The sequence below is a fragment of the Aspergillus fumigatus genome, chromosome 3 (assembly GCF_000002655.1).
Source record: "Aspergillus fumigatus Af293 chromosome 3, whole genome shotgun sequence".
Lineage (NCBI taxonomy): Eukaryota > Fungi > Ascomycota > Eurotiomycetes > Eurotiales > Aspergillaceae > Aspergillus > Aspergillus fumigatus.
Window position 1 is genome coordinate 1,398,071 of NC_007196.1, and position 21,900 is coordinate 1,419,970.

Consider the following 21,900-nt stretch of genomic DNA (forward strand, 5'->3'; position numbering starts at 1 on the left):
GCTGCTTTATGTATTTTCTACGCTCACTCTGTCATTCACTTGAACACTGTTTCATGTCATGCTTTTATGCTGGACTCGATGTACTATATACCCCCTGGTGTTTGTTGATTCCTGGGATTGATGAATCCGGGCTGTGCATAGTTGCGGAGTAATTGTTCAAAATGTCAGCGACAGTTCATGGATGTCAATATCGGACGCCGGCTCATCTTCTACTGGTTTTGGCCTTGTAGCGCAGACTGTGGATGGACACCTCGAGAGGTGGGACGACATCATATGGGTCGTGATACGATAAGTCCACGCCAGGCGTGACACTACAAGTTGGGTCTTGGGTCTCCTCCAGTGTTTTATGTAGGATATGCTCAAATGAATGATACAAGCCGGGAACTCCTGTGGCTGTCCGCCAATGCCATATACAGAGTAATTAAACAATCATCATCTACCGCAGTGACACCTTGAGCGAAAAGTCCACGATAGGAGTCCCCTGGTGGATAGAGCTGGTGGAGAGGATGTCCACATCCGGGCAGGCATAGGCCGCGGCGTTGGCCTCGGTCAGGCCGCCACTGACCTCGACGAGGAACGACTTTTGCTTCCCGGCCCAGTCCTGCTTGAGCTGGCGGGCCGCGTCACGGACTCCCTCCGGGGTGAAGTTGTCGAGCATGATGACGTCGGCGCCGGCGTCGATAGCCGCGTTGGCCTCCTCGAGACTGCGGCATTCGACCTCGACTTTGGTCGAGAAACCGCCCGCCGCCTTGGCCGCCTGCACGGCGCGGGGGATAGCGGCCGCGATGGACTGGGTGTCAGCAGAGCCAGATCCTCCGTCCGCGGCGGAGCGGTTGTTGGCGCACGCCCAGACATGGTTATCCTTGAGCATGGTCATGGAGCTGAGGTCGTGGCGGTGGGGGTCGGCGCCGCCGACAAGAAGGCCGTATTTCTCGACGACGCGGAAGCCAGGCGTGGTCTTGCGGGTGCCGGCGAGCGTGCCCTGCCAGCCGTGGGCGCGCAGGGCGGCAACAAGGGTGGTACTCTTGGTTGCGATGCCGGAGCAGCGGGCGAGGATGTTGAGGGCGACGCGCTCGCCGAGGAGGATCTGGCGGATGGGGCCGCGGACGGTGGCGCAATGCTTGATCGGGTCGATGGATTCGCCTTCCTTGACGTGCCATTCAACTCTGCGAGCACTCAACCATCAGCCTGTTTTATTCTCTTCTGTATGCCGGGGGGGAGGGTAGTAGCCGTACGTGCAGCCCAATTGGGAAAAGACCTCGTCGAAAAAGGGTACACCTGCAACGACGCCCTGGTATGTGTTAGACTATGGACATTCATACTATCAACTTGCATCCCATCTGCATACCTTGCTCTTCCCCAGTAATCTTGCCTCGCCCTCTGACTCACCGACGACAAACCCTCCATAGTCGAAGCTGGGGCAATCCTCCTCCAACCAAGCGGTGATGAGCCGTTTGTAGTTGTTCGGCAGCAGATGCCGGAGATCTCCATAGACCGATGCCATCGTGTATTGCTGTACAAAAGTGCACTCTTTTCAGGTCAGTCACTGCTCTCAGTCCAATAAGCGGGTCAAGATGGCTGTTCGGTGTCACAAGAACTCTGCAGCGCAATTGACACGGATACCGACAGAGGGGCGGCCGGAGAAAAAGAGCTGCTACTCGTTTGGATTCTGCACGAGTATGCAAGAGAAATGCATCCCCAGAAGACGTTTATCGAGCATGAAAGTGTCTTGCTATCGATCAACCCCACGCGGGGCATCGGCAACATCCGGGGCGCGTCACATGGCTCGGCTGTGATCGGAGGCATCTCTGCTACGGAGCATAGCATCACGTGACGTTATAACAATCTTACAATCCCAAGGCCAACGGAGCGCCATAGCACTTTACAACGAGACAGCACCGGATTCGGGAGAAAAGACATTTGGACTAATCAGGTGACATTGACACATCAGATCTGATACAAGTTAGGATGTAATCGCTTTAGCAAAGACAAGGTATGTATCGTCAGGCCAACAAGTCTGTACGGAGTAAGTGTAAATAAACATCATGAAAGCTAACAAGTCAAACAGGAAGCCAAAGCCGGAGACGAATACGATGAGAAACTCAAAGACAGCTTAAAGCGAAGGAATCAGGCCGCGCAAGAACACAGCCACGAGTGACGACTCGGCTGTTAATTGACGTGTTTACCTAACTGCGCTTACGAAGACTCAGGGGTCGATCCGCTGCTTTAGGCAACAGGATTCAGTTGTTGATGCTGCTATTGTTGTTGTTGTTGTTGTTGTTGTCCAGAATCTTGACCTCGAATCCTCCTGATTATACCCTGCGAATTCGTATTCGCTACGACTACGAGAAAGCAAGTTTGGCCTGAGAGGCTGGGATAACTGACAAGCTGTCAGGCTTATGCACGTTGTCCGCACGTACCATCTTTTCTGGCCCTTTGGTGCTGCTATCTCGTATTCGCAAGCACTACGAAGTATCCTATAGCCACGGGCTCGGGCGGTCGGTTGGTACGCATAGTAGACTGCCAACATAGACTATCTACCTGCTATGAGACTTATATGTGGGGTAAGGACTCAAATTGCCAAGCGCAACCAGACTCAAGAGTCAGTGCTGGTCTCGACGACTTCGTCAGTTGTGCTAGGCCACAGGCATTCAACAACCTCAAGTCCTCAGAGTCGATAGTGAACACCTACACAGCCTCCTTGCGCCCTGAAGCCAACCTCATCTGTTGCGGGCCCAGATATTCGATGCCACGCACCTGGCTGTCGAGACTGACCTGTCGGACTTAGGACATATGATCGGTTGATATGTCGGTTGCTGACCAGCTTTTTAGATTGATAACTCCGTTTTATGTCAAGGACAACTGGTTACGCTGATGTGATCATGCTGAGCACATTCAACGGCTTGCGTGTGTGCCCTGTAGATAGGTCCGGCGGAGCAAGTACAAAATAGGTCGAAATGGTGGCTGTTCTGCGCTTCCTGAACTTCATTAATAATCCTTTCCAACTTGAGAGTAGTGGTAGAAAATGCCAAGGACCCAGGAAGTTAACATCTCCGTTCCGGGTCCGCCAAACTTACCAGAGAATTAATTAAATTACACGGCAATCCTGATTCCGTCCGCGCTCTGTACAGACATGGTATCATGACGAACGAGAATACCGAAATACAAAAACATTTGTCTTCCAACCCATTCATTACTGCTCGGTACGGTGCAATACATTTTTATTGAAATTCCAAACTCCACTACTGGCATTTCTGCCCTGGCAGCTCATGTAGCTACAGAGAAAGTGGGATGCCTTATGGCACAGAGTTTTATACCACCTTGAATACTTGAGTAGCCCCTCTATCTAACTAAAACCTGGTCCTCCAATGTTAATATCAACAGTAAAGACCATTGTCCCATATATTCCCGCTGACATGTATTGTGATCTATCCTTTATATGGGTATAATGCGTCTGTTCGCCGAGAATTGGTGGTCATATGGTCTTTATACACTGTTAAGTAGGATAGCACAGACGACAGAGGAGCACAGCCAGTCGATATGTGCAGACCGCACGATCATATGGACGATCATTGCGCGCTAGAAGACCCATAGTCGGCTTCGAGAAGCTCTTGGCAGCTCAGAGACGGCAACGATGAGCCATTTTACGGAGTACGCCAGACTAATACTACTTTGCCCAGCTGCCAACTCAGCGCGAAGTATGGGATGGGACAGGCCCTCGAACTATGCCCATGACCGTTTCTCCGCGGTATAGGTCCTCAACCCTAAGCAGGCTCAACTCGTCAGATGGCCTGACAGACGCCGTTGCCAGACGCCGTTCGATTTCATGTGGGTGGACCCCCGAGCATCGAACTTTTTTCATTTCTAGAATGGGCTTGGTCTCTGAAATGGCACAAGTGGGAAAACCAGTGAACCACAACTTCATTCAACTCTCTACCTCTCGAGATTATTTTCTAAAGTGAGGGACACTGATGGTCTCCCGGATACATCTCACGGAGATAAGGATAATCGGCACATAGCACGCTACCTGCACAGGGCACTTAGTCTTAGTGCCACAGCATCATCTGATGCTGCGGGTCCCGCGGCCAAAACTGGCGAAAAATCGCACAGGAACTAGACTACGGAGTGCCGGACCACCGAATCAAAAAAGACACCAGAGGGTAACCTCATCCAGTTAGTTTGGGAGCCGTAGCCGAGATACAAGGCATATCATATATGGCCAAGGATTTGACAAACGCTCATGCCTTCCAGGCCTTGTACACGGTCTTGCATCCGAAGATCTGTCCCTTTTTCAAAAGCACCATCGACCGCCATCCAGGCTCGTTGGGCGCATTGACATATCGGCTGGGTTCCACGCAGAAGCCGGCTCTAGCTACACGCGCTGGCAGCCCGTCCATCGCAGGCACGTTGATGTACTTGCCTGTGTAGAACTGGAACGCGGGTTCGGTGCTGTGTACCTCGAGGTGCAGGCCCGTGTCCGGGTGACTGAACTGCGCCAGCAGTTTCAAGGGCTGACTGCGCGTATCCAAAACGACCTTGGATGGATCAGTCTCCATCAGGAACACATCGTCAATGTCGGGCTCGGCCGCGCCGAGTACAAATGGCTTGGACACGTCCAGAGGGAATTTGTCAATGTTACCAAGCGGGATACCGGTGGAGTCGAGGGGCAGGTAGTCGGCGGTGGACAATTGGGCCTTGGTGCCTTCAATGGTAGGACCGTTGCCGAGGTTGAAATAACTATGGAGACACAAAATATTGTCAACTATTGCGCTATGGCAGAAAACCTCTGTTAACTGCAACCTACCTATGGTTGGTCATGTTCACAACCGTCTCCTCACACTCGTTACCCACAAACTCAACTTCATACTCGGTAGTTAGAACTGTCTTGGAGTCTTCCTTGCTGGCGGTGTACCAGACTCGCACTTCCACTGTGCCGGGGAAGCCTTCCTCGCCGTCCTTGCTGAGGTACTTGAACAGCAGAGCATCCTTGCCATCGTGCTTCACGGTCTGAGGACCGTCAAAGACGCACTTGCCCCAGCCTTTCCCCCCGCCATGTAGTGAGTTGGGCCCGTTGTTTTTGGCCAAGATGTAGTCCCGATCATTCAGGTTGTGGATGACGGCATCCTTGATTCTGTTGGCCACGCGACCTATTGTTGCGCCAAAGTGAGCCGAGTTGTATTTATCATATTGCTCCTGGGTGTTGAAGCCGAGAACAATGTTCTTCCCTCCGACGCGGAACTCCTGGATGATGGCTCCGAGAGGCAGAAAGGCGAATTCAGATTCTCCAGACATGATATCAGGTCGTCTTCCTATCTTGTTTGGGATCTTGTCACTGGTTGGACATGGACTTAATGGGGTTAAGTAGTTCAATTGGGCATGCGAGTTGTTATAGAAAAGCGGATTTCGATATCAAGGAGGGGTAGATGTCCCGGTACGGAGTAGTAACTACTTAACCCCGCAACAGGTTGCTCAGAATGGCAGGACGGGAAAAAGCACCAGAGCCTGGATGAGATGAGGCATATTTCAACATTTTTGTTGTCTAGTTGTCTAGTTGTCCTTCTTTTTCGACGGCTAAATACTCATAGTACCCATTGCCAGCTGCGAATTGACCAATAAAATGTTGATCTTGGAGGAGGGATTGTTTACTCTGTGAGGGAGGGGCCGCGCTTTAGGCTAAGATGTTGATAGTTGATACTCTGCCTAATTTAGGAGATTTCCGGGGTGGTTATGCCTGAGGCAGCACAATGCATTCAGAGCTTGGACTTTGTCTATTTGGCATGACACTGATGTACAGCACGGAGCATAGACCTCGTCAGAGTTCGACTCGCTTTTATATCAAGAGCCGTCCGCCCCCCCCCCCCCCACTTGGATGCCTGGTATGAGCCTCAAACGGGCTGTCAGCGGCTCGTCCTTAATGAAGGAGCATTTGATGATGGTATAATCCGGGGTGCCCTTACATAAGCTATCCCTATCAGAGCATATCTGGATATTACTAGGGTTGTTCTCGCAAGGATACCGACTGTGAGGCTTGTGAGAATCAAGGTATAATGTCTAGAACGACTCTGAGCAGCTGACACTGTCAACAGACTAGTCTCTACGTCGTTACTAGGTAGTCGTGCCTGTCAACGCAAGTGTCAAGCATTCAATCATCAGCACGGATCGGTAATCACGGAGAGCGTTTACCCCGAAGTTCCGAAATCCGAGCCTTGCAGCTTGGGGAAACAATAGTCCATCGTCCGTCCGCTCATAAGCATCTGTGGAATACGAACGGCCTAGACTCTGATGATGATTGGCACTTAGATTCTTGAGTCCATGAGTCTTCTTGCCTGGACGAGCAGTTGGATGATCAAAGTACCTTCCAGTGACTAGCTTTAAGGATAACAACTGTATCGATCTGTTGTTCCTAGTCTCTACACGGTACACGGTACCTTCGTACTATGGGAGTATGAGTTGCACAGCACCATGACTAACTACCGTTATTGCTTTTGAGAGTTCAGAGCGAAGGCTCCATTACAAAGCAAAGCCAGTAACAGGCGGAGAAAGAGTGCGATGGACTGATGGTACCTGTTCCAACTTCCACGACCCAATCTAGGACGAGAACTCGCTATTCGAAGCATACGTCGTCTTAAGGTGCTGTCTGCAGGTCAATATGATATCAGCATCATGATCACGTACTAAACAAACATTACACCCTCGTGGAGACAACTTTTACAAGTAAACTAGGATTTCGCCGACTTACGGAGAAAGAGTCCTTTGCGCAGTAGTCTACGGAGCATCTAGATAACTAGCAAGTGAAACCGGTGCATGTGAGCTGATAGAGGAGTCGAATTTACCTGAAACTGGTGCCATGTTCCGATGGGAGATCGGGAACTGGAATGGAGCCACCAACTCTACTCCGTAAAAAGCTGGGTCGGCCGGTCGGCATCTCGGACTATTTTTTTTTTTTTTCACGTCCGCTGGCTTCTTTGGATTCCAGCCTCCTGAGTTGTAAGCCAAGCAAATGGAATAGTAATCAGTCTGAAATCTCGGGGTTTGGAGATAAACCGGGCTCGGACTGTGAGTGAGGCTGACCAGTTTGCCCGGATGGAGAAATGGAACTTTTTTTTCCTCAGTGGGGAATATTGGACCCTCTTTCCCTCTTTCTCCTCTTACCTTTTTTCCCTTTTTTGCGTCTACTTTGGAGGCTTAAGTCTTAACACAACCGATCTTTAGATGAAACCATTATCACAGTATAACTTAATGTCCGTTTGGAACATGGTAAAACTGACCAGGGGATCAACTATTGTCAGGCATGATATCCGTATTGCAATTAGACAGAATCGTTGCGTACGAGCTACCAAGCCCTGAATCACAACCCTCAAGATCAACCAGGAGGATGCTGATGCAATCTGATCTCGGAAAAAGTTGCAAATGCACGCTTAAAATGATCAGCCAAAAAAAAAGAAAAGAAAAAAAAAAAAAAAAAGAAAAAAGAAAAAGAAAAAAAAACCAAAAGAACGAAAAAGAAAAGGGCTTGTGAACGCTCCAATCTACCCAAGACTATACTGTTTCGAGTTCGCCGAACGCTGTTAAAAATTCGCTATTATAAATCCCCCGTATGCGGCGATGCATGACGTAGTTCTCTGCATCAGCTATTAGTCAGGCATGTCTCAACGTCACTCCGCACTTTCAGTTCTTGATCAGCACAAGTCGTCCAATCATTCGACTGTGATCCATGATCTAATCTATGATCTAATGATGAGACAGCTTGAGCCACATGAGCAATATGAGCCCAAAAATAAGACGGTCGCTAATGTTGAGAGGAGTGCTCATTGTTGTATCAAAGTTCCATTCGCTCACTATGGTGTAACACTGACAGGCATGAAAAGCCCGAGTCAAACACCGAAACAAATGAAACATACATGATATGCATGAAGAAGTAAAAAAGACAGAAAATTAGAAAGAAAAATCTTCAAACGCCCCCATTAACAGTTCCATTATCCAAGACCTCCGGTTGTTTTATCCCAACGCCAAGCTCCATTGAGCTACTAAATAGTGAGCTCTGAAAACAACCTCCCCTCGGTAGACATGAACCATGACGTAGACTGGAAATGATATGAAGAAGAAAAGACACTGTACAATATGCGGAGTTTGACCCACTACATGGACGTTATCTCGGTCGGATTCGGATTCAGAAATTGATTGAAGTCCTCGTAGTCGCTCTTCGTATCCATGAATGAGGCTGACGTTACGCAATTGATTGGGATCTGCCGGTTGAACATCGGTGATGATAACTGATCATCAAACGAAAGACTCGTAAAGTCGGATGGTCCCATCATGTCCATTTCGTCAAAGGTTCCGAAGTTGCTGTTAGGCCATTGAGGTGGACCTTGTAAGGCGATGGGGTTTACTACCCCTTGCATCGACATGGGCGTAATGTATGCGGGATTGTGGGGAGCCATCTGGGGTTCAGCCTTAATCGTTGGTGCCTGGCTACGCGCTGTTGGGCTAAGATTTGGCGGCGTGGGAGGGAGTTGATGTCGAGAGAAGGCGTCTGCGAAGCGCGAGGTTGTGATGGGCGATTGCGCACTCCCGGAACTGCCATCTGATGAATCCTGTCGTTGCATATGGCCGGCATTCTGCTTCCACAATTCCTGCTGCATGACCTCGGTGTTCTCCTCGAAGCGTTCGCCTTTACTTTGATCGAGAGCGCCAAGCCGTGTGAGCAGATCATGCGTCAGAGGGTGGCCATTTGCTTCGCATTTTAACGGCTCTCCCGGCCACCCTTCACCCTCGCTGGAGCGTCGATATAGTTCCTGAAGACCATATACCAGCCAAGCCTGTTGCTGCTCCAGCATCTCAACGTATCTAGTAGATGAAAGATAGATTAGCATGTTAAAGTTCGACCCTCCTCGCACGCATAACATAAAAGCCAAGAGTAGCCAAAGGTGCAAGCTCACCCCTTGGGGTACACTTTATCATGGGCCTTCTTCCTCTCGCCAAAGACGCAGATGGCATTGTCTGCCCTACACCGTCCACATGGATTGGCGCCGTCACACTGCACTGAGTCAGCGCCGCCCCAGAGCGCGCTGATGCTTGCTTCTGGACTGTGGCTTGCTTACCTTTGATTTCTTCAATCTACACCGATCGCACGCCTTACACACCCTCTTGCGAACATTGCCGTCCGAATGTGAGTGGTCCGATGTGGGTGACGATTGACGTGCCGTCATTTTGTGGTATAGGAAGTATCAATCAAAGTAAGATGCCGGTGACACCAACAAGGGCGTGTGCGATGGTAGGACAACACCAATCCAGACGGGTCCAACCAAAACTATATCCAGCTATCTTGAACCCCTACTTCCTGAGGGATAAGGGCAACAGCAATGGTTGTTGGGGGTTTGGAGGACGATAAGGTCGATCAATGATACAACGGATTGGTCGAATGGTGGGGGGTAAATGAGCTTAAGTAACGGAGAATAGATGACGGAGAGGACGGAGAATAGATGACGGAGAAGACGGAGAATAGATGAGCTCACGAGCCAGTCCCAACAGCTGACAGGAGGAATGAAGATGTAATGGAGGGATGGACAGAACTGGATGGACCCAAGGATGCCAGTAAAGGTTACAGCGATAAGAAAGGCAGTGGATTATATAACGCGAGGGTCTGGAGCTGAAGCTGCTGGTTATAGGTAGTTATCCATTAATCCAAGGTAAAGCAGTAGTAAGTAGGGTAAGGTAGTAGTAATATAGTTATACTAATAGAGCAGAGGAGCTATGGAGGAGGGAGGACCGACAGCTTTTTAACTAGACTCTTGAGGTGATGATTGATTATTATTATTATTATTGGGGAGATTATGAATAATACTTGAGATATTTCTTGATTACTCGAAATTTCTCAGGCAATGAGTAATATTTACTTTTTGTGATTAGCTTCGAAGGTTACCAATTGGCAACGACCATCCCGAAGCTGCGTTGAATATCTACAGCAAGGCAAGGCAAGGTAGTGGTGAATCCGTTCTACTTGACGCAGCGCCCAAGACTCCAAGAGACCCAGCCAGGGCCCAGTTATACCCAAAGAGGAAATATGGATCTAGGCTAGCTGTGTTCGGCGATCCCTTTGAACTTTGCAGTACTTGTAATACCAGACGGTCGTCGGGGACCGGCTGTATATACGGCGTATTGTACGGGTAACTGTTCAATGATGTTAAGGTATGACCTATTCATACTTACTTACTTAGTATTATGATTATATTTGGTCAAGGCATCAGATAATACATAATTACTAAAGCCATTCGATACCCTACCCTACACTGGAGTGATCAAATCCTGTTATGGAATCCTTGTGAGAAATACAGAATTTTACCTCAAGGCTACCTACCTTAGATGTTTTCCTTACATTTAGCGGGTACAGGACATCCTCATGACCGTTACAATACAGTATTCGGAACCGGAGACTTTAATCGGGCCTCGGAGATGTCCCAGCCAGACGTTTCCTTGATTTCAAATTTCCTCTTCCAGGCATTTGTTCGTCTCACTGAGCTCATGTAAGACATGTAAAACTATTAATTCATTTTTATTATTTTATTTGTGTCTTTCCTCCAGTGTTCCCTTTCTCAGCAGCCAATCCATAACCAGAGAAAATTTTCGGATGATGCAGTAAAAGCAAATCCGTATATCCGAGTCTGGTCGATCATCAGCTCTAGTATCCGATACGAAGGACACACAGCCCTCTTTTAGAAGATAGATATAAGATATTAACTCTAAGGTAAAGGAGGCACCATCAAAATCACGATCCTGATGATACCGAACTCTGTCATGGTCACACTTCTTCAGGTACATGGAGTGCTCTTGTATCAACATTACAGCATACTGGACCCATCAAGCTGAATAGGTAGTGCAGCAGACGCATACGCATAAACATCGCATTATTATTATTATCCAAAACCCGTTCATAAAGCGGGTTCTTATTCTCGAGTCTTCTTCTCGGCACATGGCTGCCGATCGTTTCTTTAACACGACAACTCTCGAGTTGCTTCAGCGATCACATAGCAAACCAATCATCTAACTAATTTGGTTATACTTACCGAGTTATGCGTCTTCCGCTGATTCATCGGTTCACGGTCACAGGTTCTCCTTCTCCTCCTTCTCCTGAAAATGGCAGATACTCCTCATTTAAAAGCTTAGCGGCAGACCGGCTCTAATCCCTGTACGGAGTAAATACTCCGTCGTATGCACTTCATTGCGAGCACAATTTCAGGACATGGTTTCTTCTCTATTATACTACGGGGTAAGACAATTCACCAGACCAAGGGCTATTTGCCGAGGTGTTTTCTAGCTTGGCCGGTATCTACCTAATCATGATATATGCTCTATGGGTCTCTTGCCCGTCTAGCTGTTTCTCGCGGAAATCAAAGCCGCCTCAGTGTTATCTCTAGTCAATGACGTTGACATCATGATAGAAGTCTATCACCGATCATGTCATGGCTGCTATGCCCCTTACAGTGCAAACTGTCTATGAGCGTCGCTTAGCGAGGTAGGTTTATCTCAGTATTTCGACTCGCTGAGGACCAACCTAGAACCTATTTGAGGTCTGTGAAACAGCCAATTGCGGCTGGACAACCCATTGATTAGAGTCAACTTCCTCTTCTGTCTCTATCTACCTAGAGCTGAGAGCTGAATGCTGACTTCATGTCTGCGCCACACGTCCAGGATGTTCCTGAGATAGAGTTTTGGCTTGCAATCAGTCCCGTGATGATCAATGATTCGGACATCTCCTTTGATTATCTCACTATGTGCATATCCTGTTATCTTCAGTGGCCACTTAACCTTTTTGGCCTAGGACGATCAATGACCCTGATTTACGCTTATCGTGTCCAACGTTGATGTCAGATAGATGATGGCAGTCTACCATTGAATTAGCCAGACTCTAGATGCCTATCTCCCTGTCCTCAAGTGGATGTGGGTGGACTTGTCTTGATCGGAACTACAAGCCGTTTGACCCACCAAACTCGCGCGAGTTGCGTGACAGTTGCACAGGATATTAAGCTTGACTCCAGCAAACATGCTTGGTACCCCTGCTTATGCCGAGGTTGAGTGATGACTGAACTTCATTCTTCCGTGACCGATGCTGAACTGGCACAAACATCGAGTCCGTCTGGCCTGACCTGTCAATACTGTACTAAACAAAACAACAATCAAGAATAAAAATGAAAATATAAAGGTGGGGATATGTCCAACGAATTCGATCAAATACATGGTCAAGAATGGAAGGCATCGCCGGTCAATTGGCAGATAACCGGGGGTATAAAGTAAAAGCAGAAGACAAGAAAAGATACAAGAGAATGATACTATCGAACGGATGATTGATGTCAAATCAGCAGCAAAGCAGGCGTCTCCATATATTTGGTTTGACGGGCTTCTCTTTCCATTCCACTGCTTCGGCTTTGGGCTCGCCAGTCTGATCTTCTGACCTGGATGCAGCACACTTACTGCTCTTCTTTCCAAAGATTGAAAGACGGCTGAACGGGGTCCTCGCAGCTTTCGATGGGTTAGCGGGCCCCATGGTCTCATCAGCCGTCTGCTCGGCAGGCTGTTGCGCAGTTGCAGACGCTGCGGCCTGTCCAGGATTCGCGGTCGCCTGGTTCTGCTGGTAATGTAATCGACGAGCTTCGGTAACACGACGGACGATGACTGCGATAGCATCAGATCAATAGGCCGTCTCCACCCGGCAGCCTTGATACTGCCAGAGGACAAGTTACTTACGGGCAAATGTCTCTTCAATGTTCACCATATCTCTCGCGCTTGTCTCCATGAACCCACAACCGTGTTTGCGGGCATATTCTAGTCCCTCCCTAGCAGAGATGGCGCGATTATCCTTCAGATCGCACTTGTTGCCAGCGATGATCTTGACTGGAGGAGGCATGCCGACTTCCACGCCGCGTACGCTATCCCCGAGTTCCTTCAGTAAGCGAGCATTGTCTTCCGCGCGTTGTTCTGCCTCGATATCAATCAGGTCCATGAAGTAATCTAATGCGCTCAGGCTCGATGCATTGGTGATGTCGTAGACGAGCAGAAACGCGTCCGACCTCAGGTTGGACAGGGCAAACAGCCCCCTATACTCCTCCTGGCCGGCCGTATCGGTGATGGATAAGAAATAAGGGACACCATCGATCACGCGTGTCACCGAATATGAATCTTCTATTAGTCCTCCGAGGAATCAAGATTTGGTGTTAGAGAAGATGACGCGTCGAGACGAAAGAGAATTGGAGTTCAGGGCTCGGGTACTGCTTTACCGATGGTAGGGTCGTATCTTTTCAGGTCGCGATGTGTCAGTCTTCTATTCTTGCACGTTGCGATTTGTTTCAAGAGGGATACTCACTCGTGGACCCATTGGCTCCGCACCAGCCGCAAAGTAATGGACGATTTACCTATCAACCACGACAGATCAGTATCAACTTTGTTCAATCTTGTTCAATAATGAAAGCGATCCCTCTCGCGGTCCAGACGAGAGAACCCCGAGATCTTGGAAATCTTCATTGGCAAGAATGTGGGGGACATACCGCATCCACCATCGCCGCAAATTGTAATGGAGATTTTGTCTGGCTCGTCTTCCATTATGGCTTTCACTGTATTTCGAAGTGGATGCTGAACTTTTATGTATCAGGAGAGGAAATGTTTATTTCCGTGTTACATCAAGTATTTTGAGGCAGGGCCGGTCTTGACCTATAAGCGAAAAGAAGAGGTAATAGAATCGCAATTGCTATGGATTGACGATGGAGAGAGCGCCCCCAAATCTGAGTGAATATTCACACATTGATCCCTTCCTTTGTTGCAATAGAAACCTGGACTCGACTCCTGAGACGAGCGATCAAAAGGAGAGACGCCGCCAGAGACGGCGTGACGCCAAATTTCTCCTTTCGGTATATGATGGTCATCTGTAATTTCCACTTATCTTATCAGGATCATATATTAGTTAGGATATTCTTATATACAAATAGTATGGGGAGAATATGCCGTTGCATACGAGTAGTCTATTCAATAAGATCACCTGGATAATCTGAGGATGTTCTGATAGATATTTACTTCGACTTGCAGCAAGATCGAATTGGGTAGATACTGGGTACAAGGAAGCTTGTACGGAGTATAAAGCATCATATCAATCCATGCTTAAGCTTTCATAAGTTACATCCTCTCGGTGACTTTAACCTCAAGTGGTCCCTGAAGGAAACTCGTGGTTTTCTTTTTGGGATATTTGGATACATGATATCTTGCCTTCATGAGCCCCTTTTGCCGCAGCTGATCTGTCACACTTGAATTCGATACGTCAAGTTGATCATTTGGGTTCAATGTCTCCGTCTCTCTGCTCACTGGCAGTCTGCAGTCATTCTGTTCACAGAAACAGAATGAATCCTCATGCTGCCTCATCATATGTACTCGGCCCTCAGTCTTTATTCGATGAAAACCACGGAATCCACATCCGTCCATCCAGCGCTGCGCATTTCATCGGACGGTCGCTTCATCGCTTCGTTTCCGTGATATAGGCACTGCGCATATCTTTCATCTGCTCCCCTGTTTTGTGCGGTTATTATTGTATATCCAATTCTCCTGTTGTGCTTTTCAAGGTAAACCTTTTCTTCAATTCCTTTGATGGTTTTTGATATTATCATGGCCCTTTTCTGAGTCCGACTCACGCTTTGCTTCTTTTAGTGGCACAGGGGAACTAATCTACTCCACAGTTGCACCTCGTCTGTACATCCAGACTTTCTGCAGCTTGATTCGAACAGAAACTTCTGGATGCACTTACAGGGTTACAAATTATTGGCTCCTGAAGGAGGAAGGAATGTCTACTATCGTGGGCTAGTTCTCGAGAACTTCGCTGTGTAGATGCGATCCGCTCATTGGCCAGCACACTCCCACATCGAATCGATCGAACGGAGCCTTACGTCTTGAGATGGCCAACAACTTCAATAATGGCGACTACTATGGCAATACCTCATTCCGTATGACTCCCACGACCTCTGGTAGCCAGTCCAACACCTCTCATGCCGCCCTTGACTGTAGCAACGCCGACATGATGATGATGATGACATTTGCGCCTTTTGATCCCCTCCGAATGGGCGACTTTTCTTTCTCTGAATCTCATGGGTCAGATATGCTGCCGAGCGGCATATCAGCAGACGAGCTGCTGGGTTCTAGCTCGTCTCTTCCTGCGCCCCCTGTGCCGTTGGCTGACCAATTGCCCAATGCATTGTTCCCGTATGACCCGCTGTCTGGCATGGAGAACTCGGTGCCCATGGCACTGGACGCTGCAAGTGCAATTGCATACGGCCATTCTTCCGTATACCAACAATCCTCCTTGATGTTTGAACAGACCTTCAATGGACAGCCAATGCAGCAGCTTCCTTCGTTTCAGAACCAGACTATGAGCCTAGATCCAACTGCCCCCTACTCTTCTACCTTGCAATCGCATCCATCGAGCAGCAACACCTATTGGACATCCTCAGTTGATGCCAAAGAAAGCACCAATATGGCCCAAGCCACGTCCATGACCAGCAGATCAACCAACGCCTCGAAATCATCTGAGTCTTCAAGAAGCCAGCAGTTACCGCACAGGCGACGCCAGCATCTTCAGGCCCCTACAACGCAAGGTCTTTCTCACCGTTACATTCAGCCCAAGAGGCCATCGCCCATGAAAAGTGCGTCTTCTTTGCACTGTGTTGCGTGTCGCGTGTGAACAGACTGTGCGCTGACATGGGATTTTATAGCTTCAATCAAGTCGGCGACCACCGGTGAGATCACCCCTTACAACAGCATATATTCGAGCAGCGGCATTGACATGATGAGCATATTGGTAAGATCTTTCCGTCTTGTCACTCCGACGGCTTGAATGCTACCATATGTACAAGCTAACCCCAGCCAGGCCGAGGTCGTCTCTAGGCCTAACCCCAAGATTGATATCGGCGCTGTAGATTTGTCATGTGCATTTGCACTGTGCGACATCCACCAGGAGGATCATCCTATCATTTATGTATCGGAGGCTTTTGTGCGGCTGACTGGATACACTGAGCGGGAGATTGTCGGCCAGAATTGTCGTTTTCTTCAGGACCCCAGTGGCGTGGTTCAGCGGGGCATGCCCCGGAAGTTCGTCGATCAGCATACGGCATTCCGATTGCGGTCTACAATAGAGCACCGTGGAGAGATCCAGGCCACCATCATTAACTACAGGAAGGGCGGTCAGCCATTCATGAACCTGATCACAATGGTTCCTGTCCGGTGGAATTCGCCTGATTATCGATTCTATGTCGGGTTCCAGGTCGATCTCGTGGAAAAGCCAGATGCTATTAAAATGAGAAATCCAGGTATACTCCGGATGCTCTCGTTTGGACTTGATGACCTGACTGACCAAATGTGACAGATGGTACGTACATGATTAACTACCAGCGGAAGCAGCTGCCTAATTATGTGGCGCCTCCCCCGGACATCTATACGTTGCATCCGGACTATGGCACGTACTTCAGTCATGACCAGGTCTCGACGATACTGGACAACTTGGACACTCCTGACCAGAGCTACCAGCAGTATCTGGACCGCGTTCTAGTCGAGAACGCCGACGATGTCATTCATGTACTCTCTTTCGAAGGGGAGCTGTTGTACATATCTCCATCTTGTCGGAAGGTTCTCGGGTACGACCCAAACGAGTTGATTGGAAAGACACTGTCGACGATCTGCCATCCCAGTGATATCGGTCCTGTCATCCGCGATCTCCGATCCTGCACCAACTCCGACCCGGTCAGTGTCATGTACCGCGTTCGGACAAAGTATAGCGGGTACATGTGGTTTGAAAGTCACGGCTCGTGGCACATTGGCGACCGCGGCCGGCAATATTTGGTCATGACCGGCCGAGTCTGTCCCGTGTACCACCTGGACCAGCTCGCAAACATTGGCAATGGCGGGTTAGCCGAGAACGATCTGTGGGCCAAGCTCTCGATCTCTGGCATCATCCTCTTCATGTCCTCGAAGGCTCGACCAGTACTTGGCCGAGTGTCCGATGATCTGGTCGGTAAAGGCATTCAAGACCTGATCCCAGCTGATGCCCGGGAAGATGCAAAACAGGCTTTAGAGGTGGCTCGCACCGGCCAGCAGACGAGTTTTAGCCATAAAATACGGCACAAAAAGGGTCACATGTTGCAGGCCCAAACCACATTGTACCCTGGAGACACAAAAGAAGGGGAGAAACCATCATTTTTGGTCGCGCAGCTGCGATTTCCCAAATCGCCGCAAACTACCCCCGGAACTGAAGAGGTCGTACCTTTCAATATCACTGCTACATTTTCGAGGGACGCTAGCGTAACAGGAAGAAGAAACGTCACTGCGGCAGGCCAACCAACTTCCGATAAGTCGGCAAGGGGTTCATCCGGTGATCAATACGTGCCGGCTCCCGATGAACCAACACTTTTCGCCGAACTGAACACGGCCCGAGGTTCAAGCTGGCAATTTGAGCTCCGCGAACTGGAGAAACAGAACCGCGCCCTGTCCGACGAGGTCCAACGCCTGCTTGCGCGGAGGAAGAAGCGCAAGAGAAAGCAGAGCATTGTTCCCGTCGAAAAGGCGTGCGCCATGTGCCAGACCCGGACCACGCCCGAATGGCGCAGAGGGCCCAGTGGCAACCGCGATCTTTGCAACAGCTGTGGGCTACGATGGGCTAAGCAGGTCCGCAATGCGATACAGAAAAAGGCCCCAACCACTTAAACTACATTCCCATCCCACTACAATTCGTTTCTTATCTTACGCGATTTATTCCGACCCTCGATTGCAAGCGTTCTGTCTGTCTCGTTTCGTTTTCTTGACTCTCGTGAGGTATCTTAGAAGCCGATGGCCATTTCGGGGGTTTCAGCAGGCATAGGCGTCGATGAGCCATATATAACGACTACTTCATGATCTAATCTGGCTGGGTTTGAGGGCACGAAAGTGACATGAATTCCCAATAACGGCATGATTCATAATTAGTGTACAGTACGAAACATGTGTTTTCAGGGCGAACCGGCTGGGAGAAACAGAGGCAGCCGAAAAGTTACGACATTTCAAAGGGCAACGCCAGCCCAAAAGTATGTTCTCGGATGATCAATTCCTAGAAAGCAATCAAGCCATGCAAACAATGGACATGCCAGTCGATCTGTGATGTGTTTGAGTCATCACGGATCGCTAAGGCGTCTTTCGGTTCTAGTCTGTATCCATGCACCAGAGATCTAGATATCTATCCCAAGTAATATACATCAGTAGATAAATGACACTTTGCAAAGAAAAAAGCCTTAAGCTCTTCCGAGCCATCGCTCCAACCACCGTCTCTCCTCCCTCTCTGCCTCCCAATACTCCTTGCCGTCCGCGACGCCCACGCCCCCTCGCTCCTCGACCGCAATGCTGACCTCCGCCGCCTCCATGGCCGGGACGCCTCCCCCCTGCCGAATCAACTCATCATCCAGCGCCAGGTACTCCACATACCGCCGTAGCCGCGGCCGATACAACCAGGGCACCAGTGCCGCGGGCCGGGTATGCGTCCGCACAAGCCCCAACGCCGCACACGCCTGCAGGATCTCCTGCGCTGAGGCCTTCTCGACCCAACCGGGATGTGCAAATTCGCGGGCCAGCAGCTCGCGCTCGGCGTCGGAGCCGGCCGCGGGGCCAGTAACGGAGCCTCGCGCCTGCGCCTGGTGGGCGGCGAGGGCCGCGCGTTTCCGGGCCGCGTGCTGCAGGCGAGCCTTCTTGATCTGCTGCGGGACGCGGCAGGTGAAAGGGGTGACGGCGTTGCCGAGGGCCAGGACGGCGAGTGGGGTCATCTCGCCGCAGACGATCAGGATTAGGGTGAAAGGGATCATGCGGCGGACGTCGTAGGCGGCGCGGCGGACAAGCTGGAAGTTGGCGCGGCTGAGGTTTTGGGATTTCACGGCTTCGCGGAAAGGTGTGGTCTTGTTGTTGGTGGAGGTGGTGGAGGGTGCCGGGGGAGGCGAGATGGGGAGGTAGACGGGTAGACCTAGAGAACGGCGGAGGGGAAGCGAGGCGCGGTAGTTGTGGTAGACGTTTTTGAGGCCTGTCTTGTAGAAGGAAAGGTAGGCGCGGCCCAGCGCGACGTAGCGTTTCAGCTTGTCCGCCGGTCCGGCCGACGCGGACACAGGTTCCGGGAGGTTGAGATCTGCTGGCCGGGTGCTCGGCGGAGGGTTGACATCGTTGGAGAGAGAAGTGGTCGCGGTCGAAGAGATGGACGGGACAATAGGGGAGCCCGGCTGAGAAGACGATGGCGATCGTGTATGTGATTTCGGTGAGGATGATGGGCTGGAGTAGCCGCGAGCCAAAAGGCTGTAGCAATCACGAATGGCGGCAGGTTGATAGCGGAGGTGCCGATGCTGGACCCTGGATGATGCCATGGAGGTGATTGCTGGGCAATTGCCCCGCAAACGCAGGGCTGTGTGAGTGGAAAAGGTCGATGGCATGGTTAAAGCACCTCAGACCACAGACATATCGGCAAGATTGAGGAAGAAAGTGGCGAAGCGTTGGCGTGTTTGAGATGCTGCTGACGGTGATGGTCCGAATGTTGACACATGGAAATAATTAGGTGCCTCAGGCAGCAGAATCTTGCCCCCGGCGCCACGGCTGCAAGGCATCAATCATCATTATTGACAGTAATTCTATTGGCTACGAACATGCCATTACGTTGAATTGATTGCAAAGTTCCCTACAGCTAGGGATAGAGATGTAATATCAGCTATGACTGTCATTCTGGTCACTAACACGGGGGATATTTCTGAGATATCGAAGTAGACTTCAAGTTGTCTATCTATACAGGAGACTTGCTTCAGAGGTCGACCTCAACGGCAATAACACTCTCCGAGACGAATCCGGTCACAAACAACCATGCCTTCTTTCTCTCCCCAGGTTTTGTTTCGCTGGGAACCAAGAGCCCGGTGCTAGCAGTCCGAATGAGAGTGCCATCATCCTCGAAGAGAACACTCGACTCCCATTCTGTAAATTGATCTCCACTCTCACTCGTGCCAGTATTAGGCCGCACGTATCATACAATGGCCCCATCTTTAGCATTGGGATCATTGTAATGTTTAGACAGATCAATCGGACGTGCCATTCCCGCCAGAATGTAGCCACTGGCGTCGTCTGCAGCAGTACGGTACGGGTCCGCGTAGTAAGTGGGATTGTCGATTTGGCCACCTGGATGAATCTCATCGAAGACAGATATCGTGCGGTTGTCACTGTTCGAGCGAGCGCGATACAGAGTCCCGCTCATACAACTGACGACGAGCATCTCGTCCTTAGATCTACCATGACCGAGTCCGTTATTGCTGTGTAACCCGGTCAAAGCCACCGTGGCATCGATGCCTTTGTCGGCGTCCTTGGACTTCAAATCTTGAATCAGTACATGAACGATGCTCGACCACTTGGCTGCCGGGATAAGATCCTCAATCAGACGTCCATATCCCTCGCGGTAGTAATGATCATTGGTCACGTAGAAAGAATTCGGACTCTCCGCATATATGTCGTTGGGCGTAGCGATCAGCGGGTGCTGAATGGAACGAACATGTTTAACGGTGGCTGTTTCCAGAACATGGTGGAAGAGCTCAACTTGAGATCGTGCCTGGGGAACATCCTTCCCGTCCTGTGTATATTCCGGATTCGGCAGATGATTCACAGCAAAGATATACACAGCATTGGGATTCTCCGGGTCCTCAATGATGTCGATCCCATGTGTCACAAACGGACCCGAGAAGTTCTCGAATGAGAGCCTCGTTGACTTCATTATCTAATCAACAGGTCAACGAAATAACCCAAGCCAGTTGAGAGAGGAAGAAAGCAGTACCTTGGGATCGATGACGTGAATTGAGCCGGTAGATGCGACGGCAGGCTCCTCGAGGTTTCCCAATGGAGGGAACCACTTGAAGCGTGGCAAGACCGAATCCTCACACGCTGTAAATATTTTGTTCGTAGGCTGCCAGTAGTGCAAATCCTCACATTGCATCGTATCAGCAATCTTGTGGTAGCCCTGTCCTTCAACAATCACCAGAGGTGCCGGACGCCGGAAGAAACCCCCATGATGGTGAGCTGCTGATACACAGGGCCATACAAGGTCGCAGCCAGGACGGCAAGAAGAGCAAGAGGAACGAAGCCAGCCATGGTGACGGTCTCGTTGTCGCCTTTCTCCGTGCTCCTGGATTGCCTGTTAGTTCAGTCTATGGAGACTGCGAGATGAAAGCGATATATAGGCTTGTGTCTGTCTCTTCCCGCATTCATGCAACCAGATGATTCAAGAAGACAAACGAAGGAAATGACGAGAGAGCATGGCTGAAATGTGATTATGTGATACCTCCACAGGTGCTCAGTGTGGAAGGGGCCGAAGAGCGGGGAAGGAATGGCGTAGTGGTGAATAGTCCCACGTAGTCAACGCTAACATGGGGCATCTAGAAAGCTCAATGAATTGTAGTCTTTCGATTGGTTAGTTAGTCCGTCATGGAGCAGCAGATCTTCATCAGGGAGTGGAGAAGAAGAAGAAGAAGAAGAAGAAGAAGCTGAAGCTCCTCGTTGGAGCTATGGCGGATGGACTCGGCACCTGAGGTCATAGTGTACGGAGCATGGAGTACCCCGGCCACTGTCGCATTGCCGACCAGAACCGAGCACAGCTTTCCCTTACAAAGATTCTCTCACCAGTGTCGAAAGCCATCCTCAAGACTACAGCAATTTGGGCGAAGTTGGAGAAATGATCCTGTTTGATAAACTGAGCACTGATAAACACATCAAGTGAGAAGAGTACCCCCAGTGGTCCCATTCCGTTCATTCTTCGAATAGCCATTTTAAAATAATCAGATTCCCAAAATGCTCCAGCATCGCCTCATCGAATGTGATCCTGGACAATTATGTTGAAAA

General features: G+C 49.8%; 8 protein-coding genes across 8 annotated transcripts; 1 reads left to right on the forward strand and 7 right to left on the reverse strand.

Annotated features, from left to right (window-relative positions):
* Nucleotides 1-436: 436 nt before the first annotated feature.
* Nucleotides 437-1,813, reverse strand: AFUA_3G05730 (nicotinate-nucleotide diphosphorylase (carboxylating); the record flags this gene model as incomplete). Its single annotated transcript, XM_749937.2, has 3 exons — nucleotides 1,349-1,813; nucleotides 1,236-1,291; nucleotides 437-1,166 (listed from the first exon to the last, which is right to left on the reverse strand). Exons 1-3 carry the CDS (start codon nucleotides 1,502-1,504, stop codon nucleotides 437-439), a joined length of 942 nt encoding a protein of 313 aa, XP_755030.1. The 5' UTR covers nucleotides 1,505-1,813.
* Nucleotides 1,814-3,833: 2,020 nt separating this feature from the next.
* On the reverse strand, nucleotides 3,834-5,926 carry AFUA_3G05740 (aldose epimerase family protein). Its single transcript, XM_749936.2, has 2 exons — nucleotides 4,805-5,926; nucleotides 3,834-4,737 (listed from the first exon to the last, which is right to left on the reverse strand). Exons 1-2 carry the CDS (start codon nucleotides 5,290-5,292, stop codon nucleotides 4,239-4,241), a joined length of 987 nt encoding a protein of 328 aa, XP_755029.1. The 5' UTR covers nucleotides 5,293-5,926; the 3' UTR covers nucleotides 3,834-4,238.
* Nucleotides 5,927-6,955: 1,029 nt separating this feature from the next.
* On the reverse strand, nucleotides 6,956-10,177 carry AFUA_3G05760 (Zn(II)2Cys6 transcription factor domain-containing protein). The gene is made up of 4 exons (XM_749935.2): nucleotides 9,102-10,177; nucleotides 8,940-9,037; nucleotides 7,331-8,847; nucleotides 6,956-7,263 (listed from the first exon to the last, which is right to left on the reverse strand). Exons 1-3 carry the CDS (start codon nucleotides 9,207-9,209, stop codon nucleotides 8,139-8,141), a joined length of 915 nt encoding a protein of 304 aa, XP_755028.1. The 5' UTR covers nucleotides 9,210-10,177; the 3' UTR covers nucleotides 6,956-7,263; nucleotides 7,331-8,138.
* Nucleotides 10,178-12,352: 2,175 nt separating this feature from the next.
* On the reverse strand, nucleotides 12,353-13,593 carry AFUA_3G05770 (putative RAS small monomeric GTPase; the record flags this gene model as incomplete). Its single annotated transcript, XM_749934.1, has 3 exons — nucleotides 12,353-12,669; nucleotides 12,742-13,176; nucleotides 13,539-13,593. The coding sequence occupies 3 exons, from the start codon at nucleotides 13,591-13,593 to the stop codon at nucleotides 12,353-12,355; spliced, it is 807 nt and encodes a 268-aa protein (XP_755027.1).
* Nucleotides 13,594-14,137: 544 nt separating this feature from the next.
* lreA (uncharacterized protein) lies at nucleotides 14,138-17,727 on the forward strand (the record flags this gene model as incomplete). The annotated part of the gene is made up of 5 exons (XM_077804335.1): nucleotides 14,138-14,600; nucleotides 14,686-15,674; nucleotides 15,744-15,829; nucleotides 15,899-16,337; nucleotides 16,394-17,727. Exons 2-5 carry the CDS (start codon nucleotides 14,930-14,932, stop codon nucleotides 17,725-17,727), a joined length of 2,604 nt encoding a protein of 867 aa, XP_077660491.1. The 5' UTR covers nucleotides 14,138-14,600; nucleotides 14,686-14,929.
* A 560-nt stretch (nucleotides 17,728-18,287) lies between these two features.
* AFUA_3G05790 (uncharacterized protein) lies at nucleotides 18,288-19,463 on the reverse strand (the record flags this gene model as incomplete). The annotated part of the gene is made up of 1 exon (XM_749932.1): nucleotides 18,288-19,463. The coding sequence occupies one exon, from the start codon at nucleotides 19,461-19,463 to the stop codon at nucleotides 18,288-18,290; it is 1,176 nt and encodes a 391-aa protein (XP_755025.1).
* A 362-nt stretch (nucleotides 19,464-19,825) lies between these two features.
* On the reverse strand, nucleotides 19,826-20,779 carry AFUA_3G05800 (serum paraoxonase/arylesterase family protein; the record flags this gene model as incomplete). Its single annotated transcript, XM_749931.1, has 2 exons — nucleotides 19,826-20,011; nucleotides 20,048-20,779. The coding sequence occupies 2 exons, from the start codon at nucleotides 20,777-20,779 to the stop codon at nucleotides 19,826-19,828; spliced, it is 918 nt and encodes a 305-aa protein (XP_755024.1).
* Nucleotides 20,780-21,036: 257 nt separating this feature from the next.
* AFUA_3G05810 (uncharacterized protein) lies at nucleotides 21,037-21,826 on the reverse strand (the record flags this gene model as incomplete). The annotated part of the gene is made up of 2 exons (XM_749930.1): nucleotides 21,037-21,196; nucleotides 21,618-21,826. 2 exons carry the CDS (start codon nucleotides 21,824-21,826, stop codon nucleotides 21,037-21,039), a joined length of 369 nt encoding a protein of 122 aa, XP_755023.1.
* Nucleotides 21,827-21,900: the final 74 nt, after the last annotated feature.